Raw genomic sequence first — 22,101 nt, forward strand, 5'->3', positions numbered from 1 at the left:
TGTCAGCTCATGGCTGAGCTGGTGTCCGTCAAGGCCTAATAACATTTTGAAGTTGGTTGGCAGTGGACGATGAGATGTCAAGTGGGGTCCAATACCAGCAGAATATTTGGGTACAGTAGCAAGAGAGTGTCTTGTATGGCCTGATAAGTAGCTGATAATAAAGGATTATGTGAGTGACATACCAGATCCAGACCTAGGAATACATGTGAGGTATGTCTGAGGGTTTAGCAATGCCGGATACCTAGCAGTCAATGTGTGGTTGGGTGAGAAGTCATTCATGGCCCAAGACTTAGAAGTGTATTAGAGGCTGTGTGTGTGTGTGTGTGTGTGTGTGTGTGTGTGTGTGTGTGTGTGTGTATGTTGTAGAGGTTGTTTATCATGGTCTGACAGCTGGTAGTACAAGTAAGGTGGCGTGGGTGTAGTGTCCCACGTTGCATTATACCAAGTGTTGCATGTCAGTGCAGGAAGTTTCCAGGAGTGTTTGAACCAAGCAGTAAATGTGTGTCCTTGTCAGAAGATAAAGTGTGCAACAGGGCCTGGTACATTTCCCCATGTCTTAGGACATTGTTGTTGGAGGCATGTCTAGCATGGTCTAGAATCTAGCATTGCATGTGGGACAACAGAAGGGAGTTGAATACCTAGGCCTAATACATAGAGAACTCTGTGGAGAGTGTAGGTGAGGGGAGTCCTTCATGTCCTTAAACTGGCACTGTATGTAAGTTGTTAATAGTGGCAGAGGCATGCATAGCACATGTGAGTATCTAAGTGTCAGACCTGCTGCTTTCCCCAGCTGACTGGACCATCCATACAGTGCTGTTATCAGATCAGCTGGACAGCTCATCTCCATCCCACATGATATGATAGGTTTCAGCCATCCTCACTCCACACAGCACATACTACACCTCCACCTCCTCATAGCCACACAACTTTCACTGTCAGGGATTTGTTGTCTTCCTGGGGTGTGTCAGGAGCCAGGCTCTCTCTAGATGTCCTGGGGGAGTGTCTGCTCCAGCCATGCTCCAGCTTCTGTATTTTCATGTCTGGTGGCAGCAGGGCTCCCGAGTCCACAGTTCATCTACTCTGTGTTATTTCTGATCTTCCTTTTTATAAGGCAGGAAATCATGTAGTCCTCTTCTATATCTTTATGTGAGCATTATAGTGTTTGTATTTGAGGTCAATAGAAATGCTGACTGTGTTCAGTTTTTCAATGGGTTTCTTATTTGTTTTTAAATCTTCTTCTGCAATCATTGGTGGACAAGCCATTTTCTCTGCTTGGATTTCCATGGGTGACTATGAGAAAATCAGCTGGCAGGATTTTGCTGGGTCTGTTTCTGAGCTTTCTGCTCTGTTCCACATATCCAGTCTCCATTACTTCCATGTAGGTCTTTGTGGATCTCTGAGGTTTTGTGGGAAGTCCTGGAAGAAGAAGATGGGGGTCTGGAGGGATCTCTCCTGTCCTCTGCCATGTTTTCTAGGTTTAGGTCCCATTGGTTGTTACATCTTGTGTTTGAGCATTAGACTGGGTTTTTCTGAGTCTATAGATGAAGTGCAAACATCTGTCACCTTTAGAATAACAACTGGTAGAAGCTGGGAGCTCATAAAGCTTTGTATTTCTCTCCTCCAGGGGTCAAAGCATTCTGAATGCCAATTAATAGAAATTATGCTGGAATTCTAATTAAATACTTAAATATTGCTTTGTAAATCGTCTCTGCATAATACCATAATACCAGATGGGCCAAACGTATGACCTCAAGTTCTGCCTCTTCATGTTAGTGGAGGCCTGGGACAGGTGGTCCATGGGTACTGCCCTTCTCAGGAGATCCACTCTAGAGTTCAGAAAGAGAAGCACATTTAATTCCCAAGGCTCTTCTGAGATATTTCTTTACCTGCTTAGCAGGTTTTCTTTGTTATCTGTGAAGACAGAGAGGCATAGGTGACTTTCTGAACTGTCAAAATGTAGATGGGTCTATGTTGGGCAGGATTCAACAGTAAGTACCCACTGGGAGGCTTCCACAAGGGACACTCCTGTAGATTCCCCAGGTCTTGTTGGTAATTTGGGGTGGTTGTCTGTAGTTGGATGATGGAAGAGAAACCATGTCATCATCCTCCACAGCATGTCCCCCTGTTGCTGTGTGGAGCCTCTGAGTTCCTCTGGAGCTCAGACAATGGCATGCTAGTCTTCCAGGAAGGGGAGGGGAGAGGTGCTCTTTTTCCTCCATGTCACCAATGCTCAGTGTGCACACATGCAAATCAGGAATTCTTGGGGTCCACGATTCAGGATATGGCCAGGCACCTAGAAGAAAAAGTTTATGTTAGACCATTGATGAGGCTGACAGAAAGATTCATTCACCACCCTAGACCTGTGGCCTTTCAGATAATAGCTGGTTTATTTCTGGTGGAGTTCGGGACCTAATGAGGCAGGAATAATAACCCTTTTCTTCCCATGTGACTTCCTGTGGAAGAACTCAGTGGGGTCTCCTTGAGAAACCCTGATTGCAGGGATTGGTTTTTCCTAGCTGTTCTGCTATTGTCCCATAAACATGCTGTAGGATCAAGAAGGAAACGCAGTTTCACCAACATGTCTGTTTCTAGACGCTGTGCTTTCTGGACCCAGCTCACAGAACACTTGCCTAGATGAGACAGGATGCACATACAGTGAAGATGAGCTTTGTCTCAGAACAAATCCAGCAGAACCTGCAGATCTGAGGAAAGAAAGGATGTCAATGAGAGGTCTGGGGTTGACCTCTCAGATACAAGAGACTCAGGCTGTTACCACAATAGTCATCCAATCTGTGTCAATGACCTAAGAGTAATTTAAATATTATCAACCAGTCAGACTGTGCAAAAGAGCAAGCTACCCGCCATCAAGTGGACTCACTTTTCTCCACAAGGAAGTGAATAATACTGAGCAGTTTTGGGGTAGTGTGTGGAAAGTTCTTGGTACCAAGAGCATGTATTGTCTGCACCTATTCCTACTGCTTCCAGGAGCCAGACAGTGGGGGAAGGAGGGTGTTGAATGTGTGAGTCTGATCATAAGCTGACTTCTCTCATGTAACTATCTAAAGGCGACCACATGCTCCTTGCAGTGGCCAGCGGTATAAAAAAGTTCACATTATACTCACCTGGCCTCTTAGGCATCAACTCTGTTTCCTGACATCCACATTCTCAAAGGCCATTACCAGGGTTTAGGGCCCTGGTGTACATGTGCTGTCTCCTGAGAGTTTGCATGCCTGGCCATAGTACCCAAGACTCCCTTCTACAAGCCCTGGTTTTGGTTAAGTCCATCAGGGTGAAGCCTGTTGGAGTAGTTACACAGAGACCTACAGACCAGGCATTGGCTGAGGAACAAGCAGGTCATTGTCTCTTGGCTGGTTTCCCTTGCTAGGTTGTGTGAATCCCCAAGCCCCAGTCTCTGGAAACAACACAGACTAAGTCACTGTCCAGTGACAGAATGGATGTCACAACACACAGGTGTTTTGAAGATGTTCACCATCTTTGATTCAAAGTGTTCCTTCTCAATGGTATTAAGATCAGAGGGGAGAGATGTGCCACCTACACCAAGTTATCTCAATATCCCTCTGTAGCCATGCCTCAGATGTCTCTCTCTCTCTCTCTCTCTCTCTCTCTCTCTCTCTCTCTCCCTTCCTACTTCCCTCTCCTTCCTCTCGCGCTTTTTCTCTTCCTCTGTAACACAAGCTCAATGATCATCTACCCTTGGGATTGAGGCAGACCTGCCTGAGAAGCCTCATTCTTCCTAACCTCTAAGCCAGAGTCAAGTTTAAACCAGAAACCAAAAACTAATCATCTACTACAGGCTGTTAGATAGTGATCTCAGTGATGCTTTCAGCCATGTGTTGCCCAGAAATGAGCCTTGACAATCATTCCATTCAGAGTGGCCATCCTTCACTGCATGGAGAGGCTGTATGACTGTCAGGTGCACGGGACAACAGTTTAAACAATTATCCCAGCTGGACAAGCAAGCAGACAGCCTAGCAGAAAGCCATAGCTCTGTGGTCAACAAGGCTGTCTAGGCCTGACCGCTGTACCCAGTGGGACCTGGTACAAAGTAGATTTAAGAAAGCTGACCCCACCTCTGACCACTGTGCCCTAGGCTAGGTAAGGCCCACTCACTTCCAAAGTGGAGCAATGTCCCAGCATTCCATCCAAAGTGGTACCCATTTTTCCTCCAGCTTGCTGTCACTTTCCTGTTAGGAGACAAATATGGTTCTGATGAAACTCCCTACAGTGAGGCCCCTTCACAAACACATAAACTAGACCAGAAGGCAGTGGGACTGTGTCTTTTCTGAAGGTCAGGACACAGAGATAAATGAAGGCTGCAAATACAACAGCAGGGAAGGAGGGAGAGGAAGGAGAGGAAGGAGCTCCCTTCCCCTCATGTGGGGAAACATTTCACTAGGACCAGAAACCTAAAGGGTAGACAGGTTAATGAGTACTGCTAGTTATTCCCCTGCAGACTGGTCCACAGGGTCTGCATGTTCAAGGGCAGCTTGCACGTGATATTGGCTCATGGCCCCCATTGAGGAGGATGCTGTGAACACCAGCCCTTGATCATATTACCTTGATAATGAGGATTTTCTGGAGGGAAATCTATGGTAATTGGCTCACCTCCTCCTGTGCTGGACACAGACCCTTCATGCTGGGGAAGTGGGCACACTGCCATCTGGACTTCCTGCAGAGTTCCTGCTTCTGCTGTCTCAGGCCACACCTGCAAGTCGCCACCCTCTTTCTCCTGATGTAGAGTGTTCATCACTTTAAAGAGGACGGACATGGGAAAGGGACTCTAGGGGAATTTGAAATATGCAGCACTTAAGCTAGACCTACTATACATCCCTCTCCTCCTGGCTCATCCCATCTGTCTCTTCCATTCTCTCTAAATTCCTCCCTTAGTCAATTTTTTCCTGCTGCCTCTGCAATCCCTGGTTATCTTCCTCTGTTCTCCATCCCCTGCTCAACCATGACACTTTATTTAGAAGTGGGTTTGTACTGTGGCACTGGTGATTTTGAAGTCAGAGTTTTAAATTTGCATACCCAGACAGTGAAAAAGTTAATGTGCCAAATGCAAAGGACAGATGACAGTATCAAACACAAAATTAATTAGTGTTGTAGGCACTGAAGTCCTGGAACCAGACCAGTGACTCCGCAATGAGCACTAACAAGTGAAGATATGTGGACAGAGGGGTTTACAGTGTGACTCACTCTGTCACACTCGGTCACTGCAGCTTCCATGAGGAAACCTTTGAGTTTCCCCCTTTTCCCCCTTTTTAATTTTATCTTATGTTTCCTTTTTTCTGTTAAATTTTGTTGTATTGGGGCAGTTGTAGGGGTGGAGGGCAGATGTGAAATGATGGGGACATGAATGTAATCAAAATACCTGATGTAAAAGACACCTAGAATATATATATAGAGAGAAATAAATAAATGAATGAATGAATAAATAAATAAATAAACAAATAAATAAATAAATAGATAAATGGATAAATAAGTAAAAGGAATAAATAAATGAAGAGCATACAGGGGAAAGAGCACATACTCACCCCAAAGAGTGAAATTTACACATTTTTTCAGAAAACAGATACAACTGAGGATGAATGTGTTATGTGTGACAAGCTTGTCCCAAAGACAAAGATCACTTTCTTTTTCATATGCAAAATGTGCAGGTCATAGGGGTCAGAACATGAACAACAGAACACTCAGGAAATGGAATAGGACAGTGGTCTTCCTGGGATGGTCCACAATGTTCTTGTGAGGGCCTGATCACCTCTACCATCACACACTGTCTAGAGTGGGGTGTACAGAGTCCTAGTTGGTTCAGAATCCAGAAACCTGCAGCCCTGGATCTCCATTAGCCAGGGAGTATGAACAAGATTCAGTAGCCTAAAAGCAACCCAAAGTGGTTTTGACAAATAACAAAAGCACTGTGGGACCCATGAGCAAGAGTAACCATGGAAGTCAGCAGACAAGCAGACAGAATCTGGGTGTCAGATGAGTAGAACTGGAAGCTCCTATCTAGAATATGTGGCTTCAAGTACTGCCTCTGCCACTGGTGTCCTTAAAATGAAAGTCCTGCCGTCAACATCCCAAGACAGGTACCAGCTGTCTCAGTGACCCACCTTGAGTCCTCAGCTGTGATCTCAAGGCTCAAATGGAAAGAACTCAATCAATCAGACCAGGTAGCCAATCTGGATGATCCTGATTGGTCAGGTTGAGGTCATGGGATTTGTGCCTGGACTGCAGTGAGGATCCTGAGAAAAAGGATTAGAGAGTAGCCTTTGTGTGTTCTGTGCCTTTTTTCCAGGGATGTATCAGCTAGTTGCATACCTCCTCCAGCCCACTGACTGGGGTCCCCAGAAGAATTCATGACAGCAGGTCTCACCTCCAGGTATCTGTTCACTGGTGGACATAGACTTCTATTCTGAAGGTTAGATTTGGACTTTGCTGCTGTTTGTACTCCATCCTGGATGAAAGAAACTTCAATTCAATCCCTGACACTGTTGAGATGAAAGAAGCACAAGACTTGTCTCCTTTCCTTCAAATGTTTGGAGAAATTTACCATTGATGCTATACAAACAGTACGTGAAGCCAGGCATGGCAGTCCACATCTGTAATTCCAGCGCTCAGGAGGCAGAGAAAGGGGGTCAATCTCTATGACTTTCAGAGCTGTATGTTCTACACAGAGAGTCTCAGGATAGCCAGGGCCATACAGTGAGAGCCAGTCTCAAAAAGAGTAAAATATATAAAATGAGGATTCAGGAAATTTTCCTATCTCATTTCTGGAATTCAACATACTCCTCAACCATTTCTCAGCCCTGCCTTCACTGATATGCAGCAGAAACACAGCCTGACACCAGGTGATAGCCACAAACTGAAAATTTCTCTCTCTTCCTGAACAAACTGACTGATCTTGTATTGTGCACTTGGACTCACCAGATAGTCAGGGTTCTAGAAGAAAGTGACAGCACAAGCTGGCTATCATCCCCTGGGAAGATCCGGCCAAAGACGTTAACATGCATCAGTATTTGCTAACAGCCCAGGATCAGATAGTCAGATGGAGCTGGAGGCCAACTACAGCAGAGAAGCTGGTTCCTTCCTTGTGAACCTCTGCAGTCTCTCAGTCTCCCATTGCTCTTCAGTTGAGCAAGTCAATGATAACTTTCCCTCTGTGTCAGGGATGCTGGCACATGCTACTTCAAGGGATCCTTTTCAGCACATCAAGACCAGACTTCAGAGACTTATCTTCTGCCACACACAGATACTTACTGTACTCAGTCTTACCTTCAGGTACATGATTCACACAGATTAGGACCCTGGAGTCCCTGTCGAGTTCATTTCCCCTTGCCAAATCAGTGAGCTGCTCCCTAACTGGAAGGCGTCCTAGAAAACAGTTGAGACACTACAACTCAACCAGTGCTTCACACTGCACCAGGGGCTGTCATCAAGAGATCCATGATGATCAAGGTTACCTTCTGAGTCTGACCCCAATGGTGGGCATTGGTCATAAAGAATTCCCATGGCTGCTGTTCTTGTAGAGGCAATACTCAGCATCTGGCCTGGCAAGGCCTACTTACCTTCCCACATTGGAGCAGAACAATGTTAATGTAAGATCAAATATCAGTTATAAATGCCTCTATGAGATGGAAAAATGATGCAGAATTCTTGGATCAGGAGGTGGGAGGCACCATGGGAAGCCTGGATGAAGGAGGCTATGGAGAAAAAGACATAGATGTCATCAGATCTGCCAAAGGCCATGATAGACAAGACCAGCAGAGGACCCCACTGCATGATGCAGCCACCATTCTCTTGCAATACCCTTCTTTAGTAGCCCAGAATCAGAATCCCTTCCAAAGCAGCCTCATAGTTCTCTACCTTGACATATGCCAATCACAATCAAGGCTGTGCTCTTCATTGCTGGCTATAAATCTGAGGTCACATTTTGCTCTGTTTGAGACATTTTTTCCTGGTCTCACTTCTTCAACACCTGCCCCAGCAAAACCTCCTTTTCTCCACTCATTTCAGGTGAGCTCCTCTGGACACACTCTACCCTCTCTACAGGTCCTCTCATTTCCTCTTCATCCTCTCCATCCTCCTTTTTCCTGTTCCTCCCCTTATCTCCATTCTCCCATCTCCCAGTGGATTTACAGTTGCTGTAGTTCTTCTGAAAGACAGTCAGAAAGCAGTTTGGAGGTGATAAATGAATCAAAGAAGAGGGAAGCCTGAGATCTATGTGCAAGTCTGTCCTGTTGACAGAGGCAGCCCTTTTAGATGCCGTGGAACCCTGGTCCCACAGGAACCATGAGGGATGTAGACATTCAATGGGTTGATGCTACATGTGACTCTCAGGGATGTTCAGCAACAGTGCAGGGGCAGCAGTGAGGTGAAGGATGGGGAAGATGGCAGCTGAGACCCTAACCTGGAGGATGGATACTGGAACCTGTAGTCCTAACATATCATCACACAGATTTCCAGCCTGGATCCTTCCTGTTGCACTACACCACACCAAGACTGTAGTTCAAATACACCAGTTCACTTTTCCCAAATAAAACCCGAAAGAATAAGGAAAGTGCCTCTCTTAGTGACTTTAACAGACAGGACTTACTCAGCACTGAAGAGGATGGGACTCCACTGACCAATAGTGCTGCACTTTTCTCCTGTTTCACCCCAGATCTGTAGGAAAGAACAGGATGTTATTTCCAAGACAGCATCCTACTTGTGTGCCTTGACACATCCTAGGAACCATCAGAGCAAGCCCTCTCCTCCTCATTGCTGGCTATTTCTAGCTCCCTCCCACTCTGCACTTCAGGGGAGATTTGTTCCTGCTCTAGACTGTGCATGGCCCCTGTCACAGGTCAGCACACACATCTCCTTTGTTGACAGGAAGTTCCTCAGGACAGACTCTACTCCTTATTCTACACCAACTCTCATGTCCCCTATTCCTGTCTCGAAACTGTTCCCCAATTAGTCCCCTTTATCTCCTTCACCCACCTCCATTCTCCAGAGGATTTACACAGGTCTTGCTGTTTTGTCCATAAGGCAGTCACAGAGTAAGTTGGAGGGTTAAAGTGACCAAGATAATGAGCAGCCGTGATTGGTATGAAGTCCTTCCTGGTTGTAGAGGCTGCTGTTTTCCATGCAGTGTGAGTGGTCCTACAAGCACAACCAAAGCTAGGAAGGTAGAGGGTCATGGGGTCCAAGGGCCTTATGACCCCCAATTGTCCCACAACAGTTCTGAAGCTGGATTAAGATGAAAGAGATGCAGAGTGGCAGCTCAGACCCAATAGCTGGAGGATGAATGCAGGCAGGAGCCTGTTGCTCTGTGTTGTAGGGAGCTGGCACTCTGGCGATCTGTCTTGGGTCCCTTCCGTGGCTCCTCACCAGGTCTGGAATTCTATTGGGCCATTTCAGTTTCCACACTTCAAAGCAGAAAAAACATGAATGCACCTCTATTAGTGACTTTGGCAGATAAAAGTTCTGTGCCATATTCCTCCCCTGATTTCTCCTTTCTGAACCTTTGCCCCATTTAGCCAAACTCTCCTCCCTTCCTTCCCATGCTGTGGTCCCCATGCTATGCTACCTGCTTTTGCCTCAGCCTTCTAGGGCGGTACATGAACAGAAAGCTGTGAATTTGCCATCTAATGTACCACATATCTGAAATTCTGGGCCCTCTGAGTGGGTACAACTTTTCATTTAAAAAGGATATTGAAATGGTATATTCAAAATACAATGTAGGAATTCATCTATGTGGCACATCTAACTGTTCTCCATGTCGGTCTCCACTGTCCCCTCTTTTCCTTGAACCCCTGATGCAAGGGTTCAGGGCTCACCTTGGGGTGGGCAGGCAGCAGCAGCAGCAGCAGCAGCACAGTGCTCTCAGTGCATGGGACATTTGCTTCCTCACCAGTTTCCAGATCCTGAGTGGCCTGGATCCAGATGTCATGGGTGCCACCTGGGGCTGTTCACTGGGAATGTCTGACCCCTGGGATGAATCTTCTTCACAGAAGCCCAGGTTCAGAAATCCCATGGGTGTAGCCTCCAAGACTGATTCAGGAGAGGAGAGATTGCCAGGCAGGGGGTCAACAGAATTCCTGTTGACTTCAGTGTCCTCTGTAGCAGTGTTGATGACATCAGCCACAAGAGCATCTCTTTCTGGGACTGTGTTGTCTGAACCGGGCATCGCCTCCAGGAAGGAGAGTCTGTGAGGCATGCTGTAGCTTCTACATCCTTTACCTCTTTCTTCCACACCCTCCACCTTAACGTGACTCTTCCCAGCTTGTGTACCGGTTGTAAATGCTGGTTCACTGGCTCTCCTGGTCAAGGGGAGAGGGAGGCGAACAGGACCTGGAGGGCTGCTACTTAACCAGGGCATCTGATCTTGCTGATGGCTGTCCCCACCACTCAGCTGATATTTGAGAATGTTGCATGTAGCTGTTACATGATTATCTTCTCGCCTGTGAGTTAGGGATGAAACAATCTCCTCACATGTATAGCCGATGGTGCACATGGTCTCCACGACCCTGGCCAGGATTTCTTTGGTGGCAGGCAGTACATGTTCTTGAATGGGGCCTAGCCATGGTCGTTCCACAAGCTGACAGATTGTGAATCGGTACCAGATAGGGACCATGAGTAGTCGGGCAATGATGATGTGACAGGGTTTTGACAGATGGTAAGGAATGGGACACATTGTGGTGGTGATGACCCTGTGCATACCTTCAAGGGTTTCTTCCATGTATGGAAAGTGCCCTGTGACTAAGACATATAGAACAATACCCAAGCTCCACATATCACCTGCCAGTCCATCATAGGGCTTTCTTGCCAAGATCTCTGGGGCCCAATAGAGCAAGGAGCCACAGATCTCCTCCAACATCTGCCCCTCTGTGATTTCAATTGCCATACCAAAGTCACAAAGCTTTGCATTTCCTGCTGCATCGACTAGGATGTTTTCTAATTTGATATCACGGTGTGCGATGTGTCTCTGGTGGAGAAAGTGAACTGCTGACACCACCTGCCGGAAAATCACTCTAGCCTCCTCCTCCTTAAAACAGCCCAGAGCCCCGAGGCAGCTCTCCAGGTCTTCTCCTGCCACATACTCCATAATCAGATAAGTGGTTGACAGTGTATCGATCATGTCAAAAAATCGAACGATGTTCCTGTGTTCTAAAGACTGAAGGATGTTCACTTCAGTACTGATGTCAGCCACACTGTTGGTGTTTTTCTCAAGGACCTTGACAGCCACTCGTGTATGTGTGGGAAGGTGGCAGGCCAGCTTCACCTCCCCGAATGAACCACAACCTAGAGATGTTAACATCCTGAAATCCTTTTCAAGATAGTCCTCTTCCATGTGGTTGGCCATGGTGTTCTGCTCAATTCCAACCACTTTATCTTGTGGGTAATCTCAGACCCACACAATGCTAAAAGAAAAAGATTAATGCAGTTTTAGAAGGGGAGGATATAGATTTGGATTCTCTGTTATGAAATTGAGATATCCCAAACAATCTAATGATGCTCTTCAAGGATACAAAAATACTAGAAGAACCTAAACCCAAGGCAGTGGATGAGGAATCATAAGAAAGATCAGTGTTGGTATAAGTAAAGTTGGCATGCAAAAGAAAATCCTGAGATCCCTGAAAGAATGAGCTGCTTCTTTTCAAGGATGTGCCACAATGCAAACCCTTAACAAAGTTGATCAAGATCATGTAAAATAGTTCAATGAATTCAAACTCTAAACTAGTAGAATTATACATAATATACTCAGCATCTATTATAATATAGTTATAATATAATATTATAACACAGTTATAAATATTATATTATACATATATGTTACCTATAATACACATTATGTGCTTTATATATTTATTTAGTCCAGTAAATTTAAAAATGTTTTCTATAAAAGAGAAAAGAAACCAAAGGGAAATAAAAGGCTGAATTTTCAAAAATGAAAATTGGGTAACATTTATTGAGGAAATTGATAAAATAAGTACAAATTATCACTAAAACAAAAAAAATTTAATATAATCTTATTGCATCTTGTTATTCCATGTTCAGTTGCTATCCCTTGGAGCCTGCTCTTTTCTCAAGGGAAACAGAGGAGCAGTGGATCTGGTGGAGAGAGGAGCTGAGGGGCAACTGGGAGGAGCAGAAGGAGGGGAAGATGCAGTCAGGATGTACTGTATGAAAAAGATGAAATATAAAGAAAAACTGAAAAAACATAAATATAAATATGACACAGGAAATCTAAATCCCAGGAAATCAACTGGAAATCAACTTTCCAATCTCTACAACTAGCAACAATGACCGACAAGTATTTTAGTAGTTCATAAACTGAGGGAAGGCACAGTTTCAAGCACATTTAATAAAAGAGTTATTCCCCTAATTTCCAAACTATATAAGACGTTTCAAAATTATTGTAGTATCAGGCAATATCCTTGACTGACAGATTAGAAAAACCTGAATGAGGGTAATTGATAGGTCACATCAAATTCAACACCACGTTAATAAGACCAGACTGTATGCTCAAGACGTCTTTAACCGGGAACATTCAAGATTCATCAACAGCCAAAGAGCACAGCATACACACAACACTGAGGTAAGTCCTAAATCAGACATCAGTAGAATAGAATGCCTAATTCAGGAAAAACTTGGAATTAGTGAAAGTGTTACTACAAACATGCCAGTTCCACAAACACAAGTGTCACATTTTGTTCACTCCAGGTCATGAGCAGGCAGGGGGATAGCCTTTGTATAATAGGAAGTAATTGTCCAATTTAATGGGCCAGGAAGTGAAGTATAGCAGATAAATATGATCAAAGTAGAGTACAGCCAGATATCAGTCATGATCAAATTCCTCATCCTACGCATTTACTACATAACATTAAATTTGTAAAATACACAAGAACACAGCCAAAAATGACAAAAAAGGAGTTAATAGAAGGAAAATCAGTTGAAATGAATAAAAAGGAATTACAGGGAAAAATTACTACCAAAACCAATAATGTAAATAAAGAAATGCTGGGCAGTGGTAGCGCACGCCTTTAATCCCAGCACTCAGGAGGCAGAAGCAGGTGGATCTTTGTGAGTTCGAGGTCAGCCTGGTCTACAGAGCGAGACGCAGGAGAGGCACAAAGCTACACCTTTGTCTTGAAAAACAGAAAGAAAGAAAGAAAGAAAGAAAGAAAGAAAGAAAGAAAGAAAGAAAGAAAGAAAGAAAGAAAGAAAGAAGTAATAGTCAATTGCCAAAAGGCCAAACTGAGAACTTGGGAATCAAACTCACTATGTCCAGATCCAACAGGTCAGGGAAAAGGTCAAGTATATGGGGGAAATAACTGAGTCCAACTGCTCTCCCACCAACCAACCGATTCTCCGAAGTACAAACAAAACTCAGCCACAGGCAGTGCCTTTTCATTGGCTAGTATCTAGCATACCTCACAAGGATTCCGTGTGATGTCACATGCAATGGACCAATCAAGGCTCGAAAAAAACCACAGTGATTTTTTAAAATTATTTTCTGTTAAATTATTAATTTTTTTCCCATTCACGTTCTTGTTCCCAAGGAAATGCCCTTAGCAGAGAGGGCTGCTATCCTTCCCAACCCCACTCCTGTTACTTTCCCAGAAGCCAAGACAGATTCATTGTTGTCACACAGTCACACATTGATCATATCTCTCCCATTCACCCTGTGAATATAATCAATGAACTCTTCAAGTAGCCTAAATTCCAGATCCCATCCTGAGTCATGTAGCATAGGTCTCATATTAACCAAGCCTGCTTCTTGATGTTGAAGCAACTCCTTTCCCCTCAGACACCATGAAGTTAATGGAGACACACTTTGTCTGGTGGGAATAAAACTCCTTCAGACACCCACAGAGTGTCCAGACCATCTTTACTAATGACCTTTTGTCTGAAAGGAAGATCTGTCCATGCATCACTGTCCTTCTGTAAGCTCTGACCATTCCCTCCCTCCCCTGATAAAAAATAGAAAATACATCCAAGAAGGAGGGAAATAATAAGTCAAAGGGAAAATTAAAGTCTGGGAAATAAAACTAGATAAAACACTCTGAAAGAATTGAGTATCAAGAAAGACTCATACAGTGACCAATTCACTGATGAATTCAATCATCTCAACATCTTTTTTTTTTTTTTTTTTTTTTTTTTGGTTTTTTCGAGACAGGGTTTCTCTGTGTAGCTTTGCGCCTTTCCTGGAGCTCACTTGGTAGCCCAGGCTGGCCTCGAACTCACAAAGATCCGCCTGCCTCTGCCTCCCGAGTGCTGGGATTAAAGGCGTGCGCCACCACGCCCGGCAATCATCTCAACATCTAACAGCAATGTTCTCCAGATATTTCAGTACCCTATAAGTCTGAGGGAAAGAACATTTTCAAATTTTTCTCATAAAAGATGCATTACCCTTATTCTCAAACCAAGTAAGTAAAAGGTAAAAACAAGCCAATATCAGGCAATATCTTTGACTAACATAAATTAGAAAGTCCTTAATGAGAGATAGCTCACACCAAATTCAACAGCACATTAAGAAGACCATACTTTGCCAGGCAGTGTTGTAACATGCCTTTAATCCCAGCATTCAGGAGGAAGAGACAGGCAGATCTACATAAGTTCAAGCCTGGTCTACAGAGCAAGATCAGGACATGCACCAAAACGACACAGAGAAACCCAGTCTTGAAAAAAATGAAAAGAAGAAGAAGGAGAAGAAGAAGAAGAAAAAGAAGAAGAAGAAGAAGAAGAAGAAGAAGAAGAAGAAGAAGAAGAAGAAGAAGAAGAAGAAGAACAACAACAACAACAACAACAACAACAACAACAACAACAACATACTTCATTTTCAGAATTCCTTAACCTAGGAACATTAGGATTCGTCCACACATACAGATTGACACAAAGCAGAACATACACACAACATTGAGGTAAGTTCTATAATAGGACATCAAAGGAATGAAATGCCTTTTTCAGGAAAACTTTTGGAACTAGAGAAAGTGTTACTTCAAATATTCCAGTTCCACAAACACAACTGTCACATTTTGTTTCCTAGGGATCCCGAACAAACAGAGGAAAGAACCTTAGATCATTTCAATGTACTTGTCACATTCAATGTGTGGGTAAGTGAAATAGAGCATGTAAATATAATCAAAATGCAAAATAGTCAGATATGGGAAGTCATGATCAAATTCCTCATGCTATAGAGATAATATATACCACCATATGTGTGAATTACACAAGAACAAAGGCAAAAATGACAAAGAAAGAAATTGATAAAAGGAAAATGAGGTGAAATGAGGAAAAGGCATTTACAGGCAAAAATCAAAACCCAAACCAAAGATGTAAATAAAGCAATTAATAGATAACAAATAACAAAAGCCTAAACTGAAAACCTGGGGAATATACTCACTAAGTCGAGATCTGACAGGCTTTGAAAAGTCCAAATCCAGGAGAAACAACTGAATCCAACTGCTCTCCCATCAACCGACTGCTTCTTTGAAGTACAAAGACAAAACCCAGCCCTAGGTGGCGCCCTTTTATTGGCTGATATCTAGCTTACATCACTTGGACTCCATGTGATGTCACATGCAATGGTCCAATCAAGGCTTGGCAAAAAGCTATAGTGATTTTTTTTTCTCTCACATTCTTGTTTCCAGCCACTCAACTACTAATTTTTCTCTTGTGTGGTCTAATAGTTGGCAAAGATCTACTTACAGGAGGCAGGGTTTATTTAACTTCAGATCTATAGAAACACAAGTCAACCCAATGGGAGGAAATAATGGCGTGGACATCAGCAGAGTTGTCCAGTTGGTTATATGGCATTTGTAATCTCAATATTCTTCGGACATATCCTTGTCTTCTCCAAGTAGTTAGTGTGATCTTAAGCATGTGTCTCAGCTGGGCGGTGGTGGTGCACGCCTTTAATCCCAGCACTCGGGAGGCAGAGGCAGGCGGATCTCTGTGAGTTCGAGGCCAACCTGGGCTACCAAATGAGTTCCAGGAAAGGCACAAAGCTACACAAGAGAAACCCTGTCTCAAAAAACCAAAAAAAAAAAAAAAAAAGAAAACAAAAAACAAAAAACAAAAAACAAATAACATGTGTCTCTAGTCAGGCAATGTCAAATTACATTTTAGGTGCCATGACTGATACAGTCAATCTGTGGTTCTTTCTCTCCCCCAGCCTTCTCTCATTTACACTAAAATGCATGGGATACATGAGCTTGAACTGACCACGTTTAAAAGTGTGTGTCCTCCTTCAACGAGCGTATTCCAAAATTGACTCCAATCTCAAAATATGTAGTTGCTTCCAGAATGAAATACCTATAGTTTCTATGTTACAGAAGACACTGTCTTCCAATCAATCTCTCCACTCTGCTGATCTTTCATTCCCAAAGAGTTCTCATGGTATGGATTCCATCTGTTTCTTTCTGGTGGGCTATGAACCATCAATGAACAGATCCCATAGTCATGAGTGCCATGCCACTTGCCCTTTGGCCTTGGTCTTTAACTTCATTCTTACAGTCCATGGAGGATCAACATCATTTGGTTGTTGTTTTCTATATGAAATCTTGGTCATTAACATTTGACACTGAATGTCTATGCAGTATAATTCAAACCCAAGGTGGGAAGGGAGGTATGCTGTGGCCAAGACACGGTTGAGTGTCAATGGTAATGGCATTCCACATTGCCTTACTGGGGTTGGCATCTCTGTGGAGCTGTCCTCTTTAAGTCTCACCAGGTGGTCTCCATAGCCCACTGCTCTAGGAGTGCTTTAACTTTCCTGGGGTCCCAGCAATGGACAAGCTGGGGAGTAAACTGCTGGGTGAGATCAGGAAAGACATGCATAATAACAAACCTTACCCATCGGGGACGTTACTCATGGGCAGTTTGCTTCCACTAATGGAGCATCAGTCCTTCCTTGACATGGTCCCTGCCATGTGGGTTATCCTAATCACCACCCAGCACTGGATCTGCCAGATCTTCAAAAGTGCTCACATCCCACAGCCCACAACAGTATCTGCCCAATGACACCAATATATTCCCAGAGTAATAGCCATGTTTTCTTTTCCATCTAAGGACCTCATCTCAGTGTTCTCTATCCTTCTGTGAGTCAGGACTTGTCCAATTGGGATTATACTGAGCAGTACATGTTGGGAAACAGAGCACTGCACAGCAGGGACTCACAAATAGGTTTCCAAGAGCCAGCCAAAACCCAAGGGACAGCCCCTGTTACCATTGTTGGGAGTTCCACAAGTAGACCAAGCTACACAGCTGTCAGATATATGTAGAGGGCCTAGTCAGTCTCATGTAGGCTCTCTGGTTATTGGTTCAGACAGAGTTCATATGAGCCAGGTTAGTTGTTTTCTGTTATCTTGGAATGTTCTTGACCCCACTGAACCCACAATCCTTCCTCCCTCTCTTCAGCAGAATTCCCTGAACCCAAAGAGGATTAATGTTTTGTTGTGGGTCTCTGCATCTATTTCCATCAGTTACTGGATGAAGACTCTCTGATGACAAATGAGGTAGTCAACAGTCTGATCACAGGAGATGGCCAGTTCAGGCTGTGTATCTGATATCACTAGACATCTTAGTTGGCATCATCCTCATAGATTTCAGGGAGTTCCCCTTGCATCATGTTCTACCTGACCCCATTATGCTCCCCTGTTCCAGTCATCTCTTTCAGTAGAGTGCCCCTTCATGCACCTCCCAACCCAAACCCTCATGCTCCCATCCTCACCTGCCCCCAGTTCACCCAGGAGATCTCTTTTTTTCCCTTTCCCAGGGAGATCCATGCATCTGCCATTGGGCTTTCCTTGTTACCCGACCTTGAATTTGGTTGAAGTCTCTCTGATTGTTGGCCACTACTTTGGGATTGGTCATTTTGGGAGGAGTTATGTTGAAAGGACCAAGCAGATGCCGTAAGAGGCTGTCAGTCTTCTCGCAGAGATCAGCCCTCAATTTCAGTTTCCTGAGACTTGAGCAAGCAGTTTCTGGGAGGGCTATGACATAGTCCTTGCAGTAGCTCCCTTTCTGTAAGTACTCTGACCACTCAAGGTCCAGCCAGTTGTTTACTGTCTGGGACCCCTCACCAGCTAAGAGATACGTACATGGGTCTATCTGAACATGTGAGGCCAGACACCCTCCATAGCATCTCAAGGACAGAGTCTGGCCCACTGAGTCAGTCCTCACAGTCAGTACATGCTAGGCCAGCCAACCCCATGGCAGCTCAAGGACAAAGCCTGGGACTTGTCCAGGACTGCCCCCCCCAAGATGATAACTGTAACCCCCAACCAGTAAATCCAAAGGTTACACACCCTCACCTAATCATATGATGCCAAGGCTTGTGCCACCCTGCTTGTGGTTTTTTCCATTAAAAACCCCTCACCCTGAGAGTTCAGGGCCGTCCTCCTCCACCCACTATGTCAAGTGTTGGACATGGACCAAGCCCGGGCTTGCTTGCTATCAATAAACCCCTGTGTGTTTTGCATCGGATATCGGCTCTATGGTGGTCTTGCTCAGGGGTCTCAAGATGCAGCCACAATAATGTTGTCCTGGGTTTTTCATGTTACTTCTGCATTTGTCATGGGCTCATCTGGATTTAGTTTGTTACTTGAGTGCTTCTGTTTCCTTTGTGTTGGGGAATGTTTAGATTGATGCTTGGTGTTCCTAGTGTGGCTGTGCTAGGCTCATCTGTGTTCTGCTAAGCTCAAGTGTGGAGACACAAAGTGCCAGTTTGTAGGTGGGATAACTTCCTGATGCTGGATGATCTAGAAATGTATCCCTTCTGACCTCACCAACCAGAATACAGGAATTGAGATGAGATGTCTGCTGGGGCAGGATTCAGAATATCCCACATGCTCTGATCTCATGAGCCAGGTTATGTGTATTACAATGGTTGTATATGCTGGTCACAATGTGCTAACATGTATTCTGACCTCATTAGCCATGTTCCACAGAGTGCAGTGGGTATATTCACCAACATTGGTTCCAGAGAGTGAACAAGCCATGATGTTTTCACACTTTTGCCAGCCTCTTAAACTGACCTTCCTGCAACCACTGTTGCTGCTTATATGTCCCATGATTCACTATCTCAAGTCATATGATTTCACTCCTCTGTTTATACCCTCTGATTGGTACTTATCATACTAAAAATACACTCAGATTCCTTCCCTGTCTCTGTATATATCATTAGGCACTATTTCTTGTGTCACCCTCATTCAGCAGTATTTCTCCAATCTGTCTGCTTGAGATGTGTTTGATGATTAACTTCATTGAAATAATCTGACCTCATGGAATTGTATTGTACTGGTCCTTGACTTGTTTTCTCCCTAAGATCTAGTCAACTTTAAACTTCCATTTGTTCATACTGGTTTATATTACATTCTTAAAGCCAGCAGTCAGTAGGTGAAGTTTGGAGGATTACAAATTAAGGCCAGTCATGCGATACTGTTCTAGTATACATTGTATTATTAATAGACACATCCTGACATAACTCAATGTGATTGAAAGAGTTTATTTGGCCCCCATGTCCTGTTCAATGTCCATCATTAGGGAAGTTTTCTAGGATCTCTAGCAGATTCAGACGACAGCTCTTTACTGGCTTGCTCTTCACAGCTACTTCAGTTTATTTTCTTACACAATTAGGGACCAATACACAGGGGTGGAGGCACCCACATTGGGCCTGGAGCTCCCACATTAGCCCCACATTAATAAAGAAATGAGTCATGTAAACTGCATGCAATTGCAAAATCACAGGCCTAGTTTCAGACACTCAGCACAATAATCCTCTTTGTTTTTAAGTCATCTTTCTGTGTAAATGGATGGATGTGAAAAAGATGATATTGAGTGAGAGAACCCAGATCCAGAAAGACAAATGTCAGAGGTCATCTCCATCAACTGTTTCTGGCTCCCAAATTTCTGAAATGTATATAAAACATGGAGGTACAGAGAGGGGAGGGGATACCAAAAGTACCTGACATCTAGCTTTTATACTCCTCTTCCACAACTAGAAAACATGTCCTCTTAGTGGTTCTTCTGAGATCCTCCTAGGGAGATTGTATCTAGCAGGAGTAGAAACCTAGCCCTGTGTGTGTATGTGGGACTTTTGCTGTGGGGAGGAAATGTCTAGAAGTAACAGACAGATACATAGTTGTTTGTATGTATTTGTGTGTGTCTAAGAGACAGAGAGCATGAGAGAGATAGAGACAGAGAAAGACACACACACACACACACACACACACACACACACAGAGAGAGAGAGAGAGAGAGAGAGAGAGAGAGAGAGAGAGAGAGAGAGAGAGAGAGAGAATGCTTTGATTGTAAGGCAGGGGGCAGTTAGAATGCCCTAACACCATCTCTTTGTGTACCTGTAACATTGGTGGTTGACTTTAAGGTACCTAGCATTAAGTGATACCTAGCTATGAATGTGTAATTGAAACTTTGCTTGAGGGGAGGTGATACTGAGGAGGACATGATGCTCTAGTCATATGTGGGTCTTTTTAATATAGGGTTATATTCCTAGCAGGTTCTGAGATTTTTGTCAGTTTGGTTAGGCTATAAGTGCAGACAAAATTCTAAACAGTCTTAGTAAATAAGAAACACAGAGGCAGATATAGAGGAAATAGCCAAATAAATCAGAGCAAAGCCTCAACTAGCCTTAACTTATGACCAGCAGTAGCTTCCCCAGAGAAAGCAAGCTCTTCCTGCCTAGCCTGCACTTTTATTGCTTTCCTGTTCTGCCTTCTCATTGGCTCTAAGCCCAGCCACATGACTTTCTCATCATTGCCTGTCTATACAGACCTCCAGGTCTCTATGGTTGGTACTGAGATAAAAGGCTCCTGTTACCATGTTTGGCTGTGTTCTTGACCACACTGAGACTCTGCCTGCCATGTGATCAGATTAAGGGTATGTACAACCACCGCCTGACTCTGTTTATGGCTTGCTTTGACCTCTGATCTCCAGGCAACTTTATTTATTAACATACAAATAAAATCATATTTCAGCACAAATATCACCATATTTCCCCTTTTCTATTCAAATAAAAAGGAAAAAGGAAAAAAGTTATAACTAATATAAGAAAAACTATATACAATAAGTACAATAACTATATACAATATATACAAGCAATAAATACCTAAACAATGTCTAGTCCATTTGCATTTGATAGACTCAGAAAAAATATTCCCTTATCTATGTTATTTTGGAAAGCCCAAAATGTACCTGATTCACTTTCTATCCTAACTTATATAACTGACAGAACTATCTTATAATGTCTTTCAAATTTATACACTTACACCTCTTTAGTGAGTTCCTTCTCTCAAATTTTTAACAAAGAAAACTATAAGTATCTAATCCTTAACTATAACTGTAACTATAAGTATCTAATCTTCAACTCCCTCAGAGACCCAAGAAAGAAATAATATTACCTTAAAAAACCAGGAAGTACAAGCAATCGGCTTCCAAAAAAAAATGTGAGTTGACAGAAACAGCCAGCTGCCTAGACAGTCACGCAAGGTTTCTCCACAACATTGGGGCATCATCTTCAGCTTATAGGCTTAGCATATCCAACAGACTCATTTGTGAATTAGGATGTACACAAGGCCTACAGTTTGACCTCACATTTCATGAGAATAGTCCATGTACCAGAAACACCTGAATTCCACTAGTGTCATGTCATGATTCAGGATTTTAAATTTTGGAAATTGTTGATTTTTTTTTAATTCAGCTGTCCATTCTTCTCGGCTTGTGAGTGGCTTCATTTCTTTTATTAAATGCCAGTCTACCATTAAGAGGTTAGACTCTGACAGCTTAGTTACTCTTTCAAGAATAACTGTTTCAGCTGCTGTTCCACTGCACATCAGAAGCCATTGGTCCACTGCTAGTTTAGAGTTTAGCTGCCTTTGAAGAAAGGGACACTGTACCTTTTCCGGATTGCAAAGGCCACTTCAGGGATGGTGCCATATTGTCCTGGCCTCAGAAGATGACTATTGTTAAAGCCACAACCACACTTGTCTTGGCAAGAATCAGTAGTCCTTTTTTTCATGTTCTGTCCATTTTTTCCTGTTTGTCAGCAGTCAATTAGAGGACACTTTGTTGTCCAGT

General features: G+C 43.6%; 1 protein-coding gene across 1 annotated transcript; it reads right to left on the reverse strand.

Annotated features, from left to right (window-relative positions):
- Positions 1 to 1,195: 1,195 nt before the first annotated feature.
- LOC143270563 (putative sperm motility kinase W) lies at positions 1,196 to 21,541 on the reverse strand. Its single transcript, XM_076560911.1, has 12 exons — positions 21,426 to 21,541; positions 9,840 to 11,423; positions 9,001 to 9,428; positions 8,615 to 8,682; positions 7,885 to 8,173; positions 7,294 to 7,721; positions 6,395 to 6,475; positions 6,132 to 6,263; positions 4,627 to 4,770; positions 4,132 to 4,205; positions 2,631 to 2,702; positions 1,196 to 2,293 (listed from the first exon to the last, which is right to left on the reverse strand). Exons 2-3 carry the CDS (start codon positions 11,363 to 11,365, stop codon positions 9,404 to 9,406), a joined length of 1,551 nt encoding a protein of 516 aa, XP_076417026.1. The 5' UTR covers positions 11,366 to 11,423; positions 21,426 to 21,541; the 3' UTR covers positions 1,196 to 2,293; positions 2,631 to 2,702; positions 4,132 to 4,205; positions 4,627 to 4,770; positions 6,132 to 6,263; positions 6,395 to 6,475; positions 7,294 to 7,721; positions 7,885 to 8,173; positions 8,615 to 8,682; positions 9,001 to 9,403.
- Between the last annotated feature and the right edge of the window lie 560 nt (positions 21,542 to 22,101).

The sequence above is a fragment of the Peromyscus maniculatus genome, chromosome 23, assembly GCF_049852395.1.
Source record: "Peromyscus maniculatus bairdii isolate BWxNUB_F1_BW_parent chromosome 23, HU_Pman_BW_mat_3.1, whole genome shotgun sequence".
Lineage (NCBI taxonomy): Eukaryota > Metazoa > Chordata > Mammalia > Rodentia > Cricetidae > Peromyscus > Peromyscus maniculatus.

Excerpts from the sequence above, each read along its gene's own strand:
- LOC143270563 (XM_076560911.1), bottom strand. The coding sequence starts at position 11,365 with ATGGCCAACCACATGGAAGAGGACTATCTTGAAAAGGATTTCAGGATG. Across the intron at positions 9,429-9,839 it reads TGCTGCCTGCCCACCCCAAG|TGTGGAAACTGAAATGGCCC; the intron begins GTGAGCCCTGAA and ends TCTGCTTTGAAG.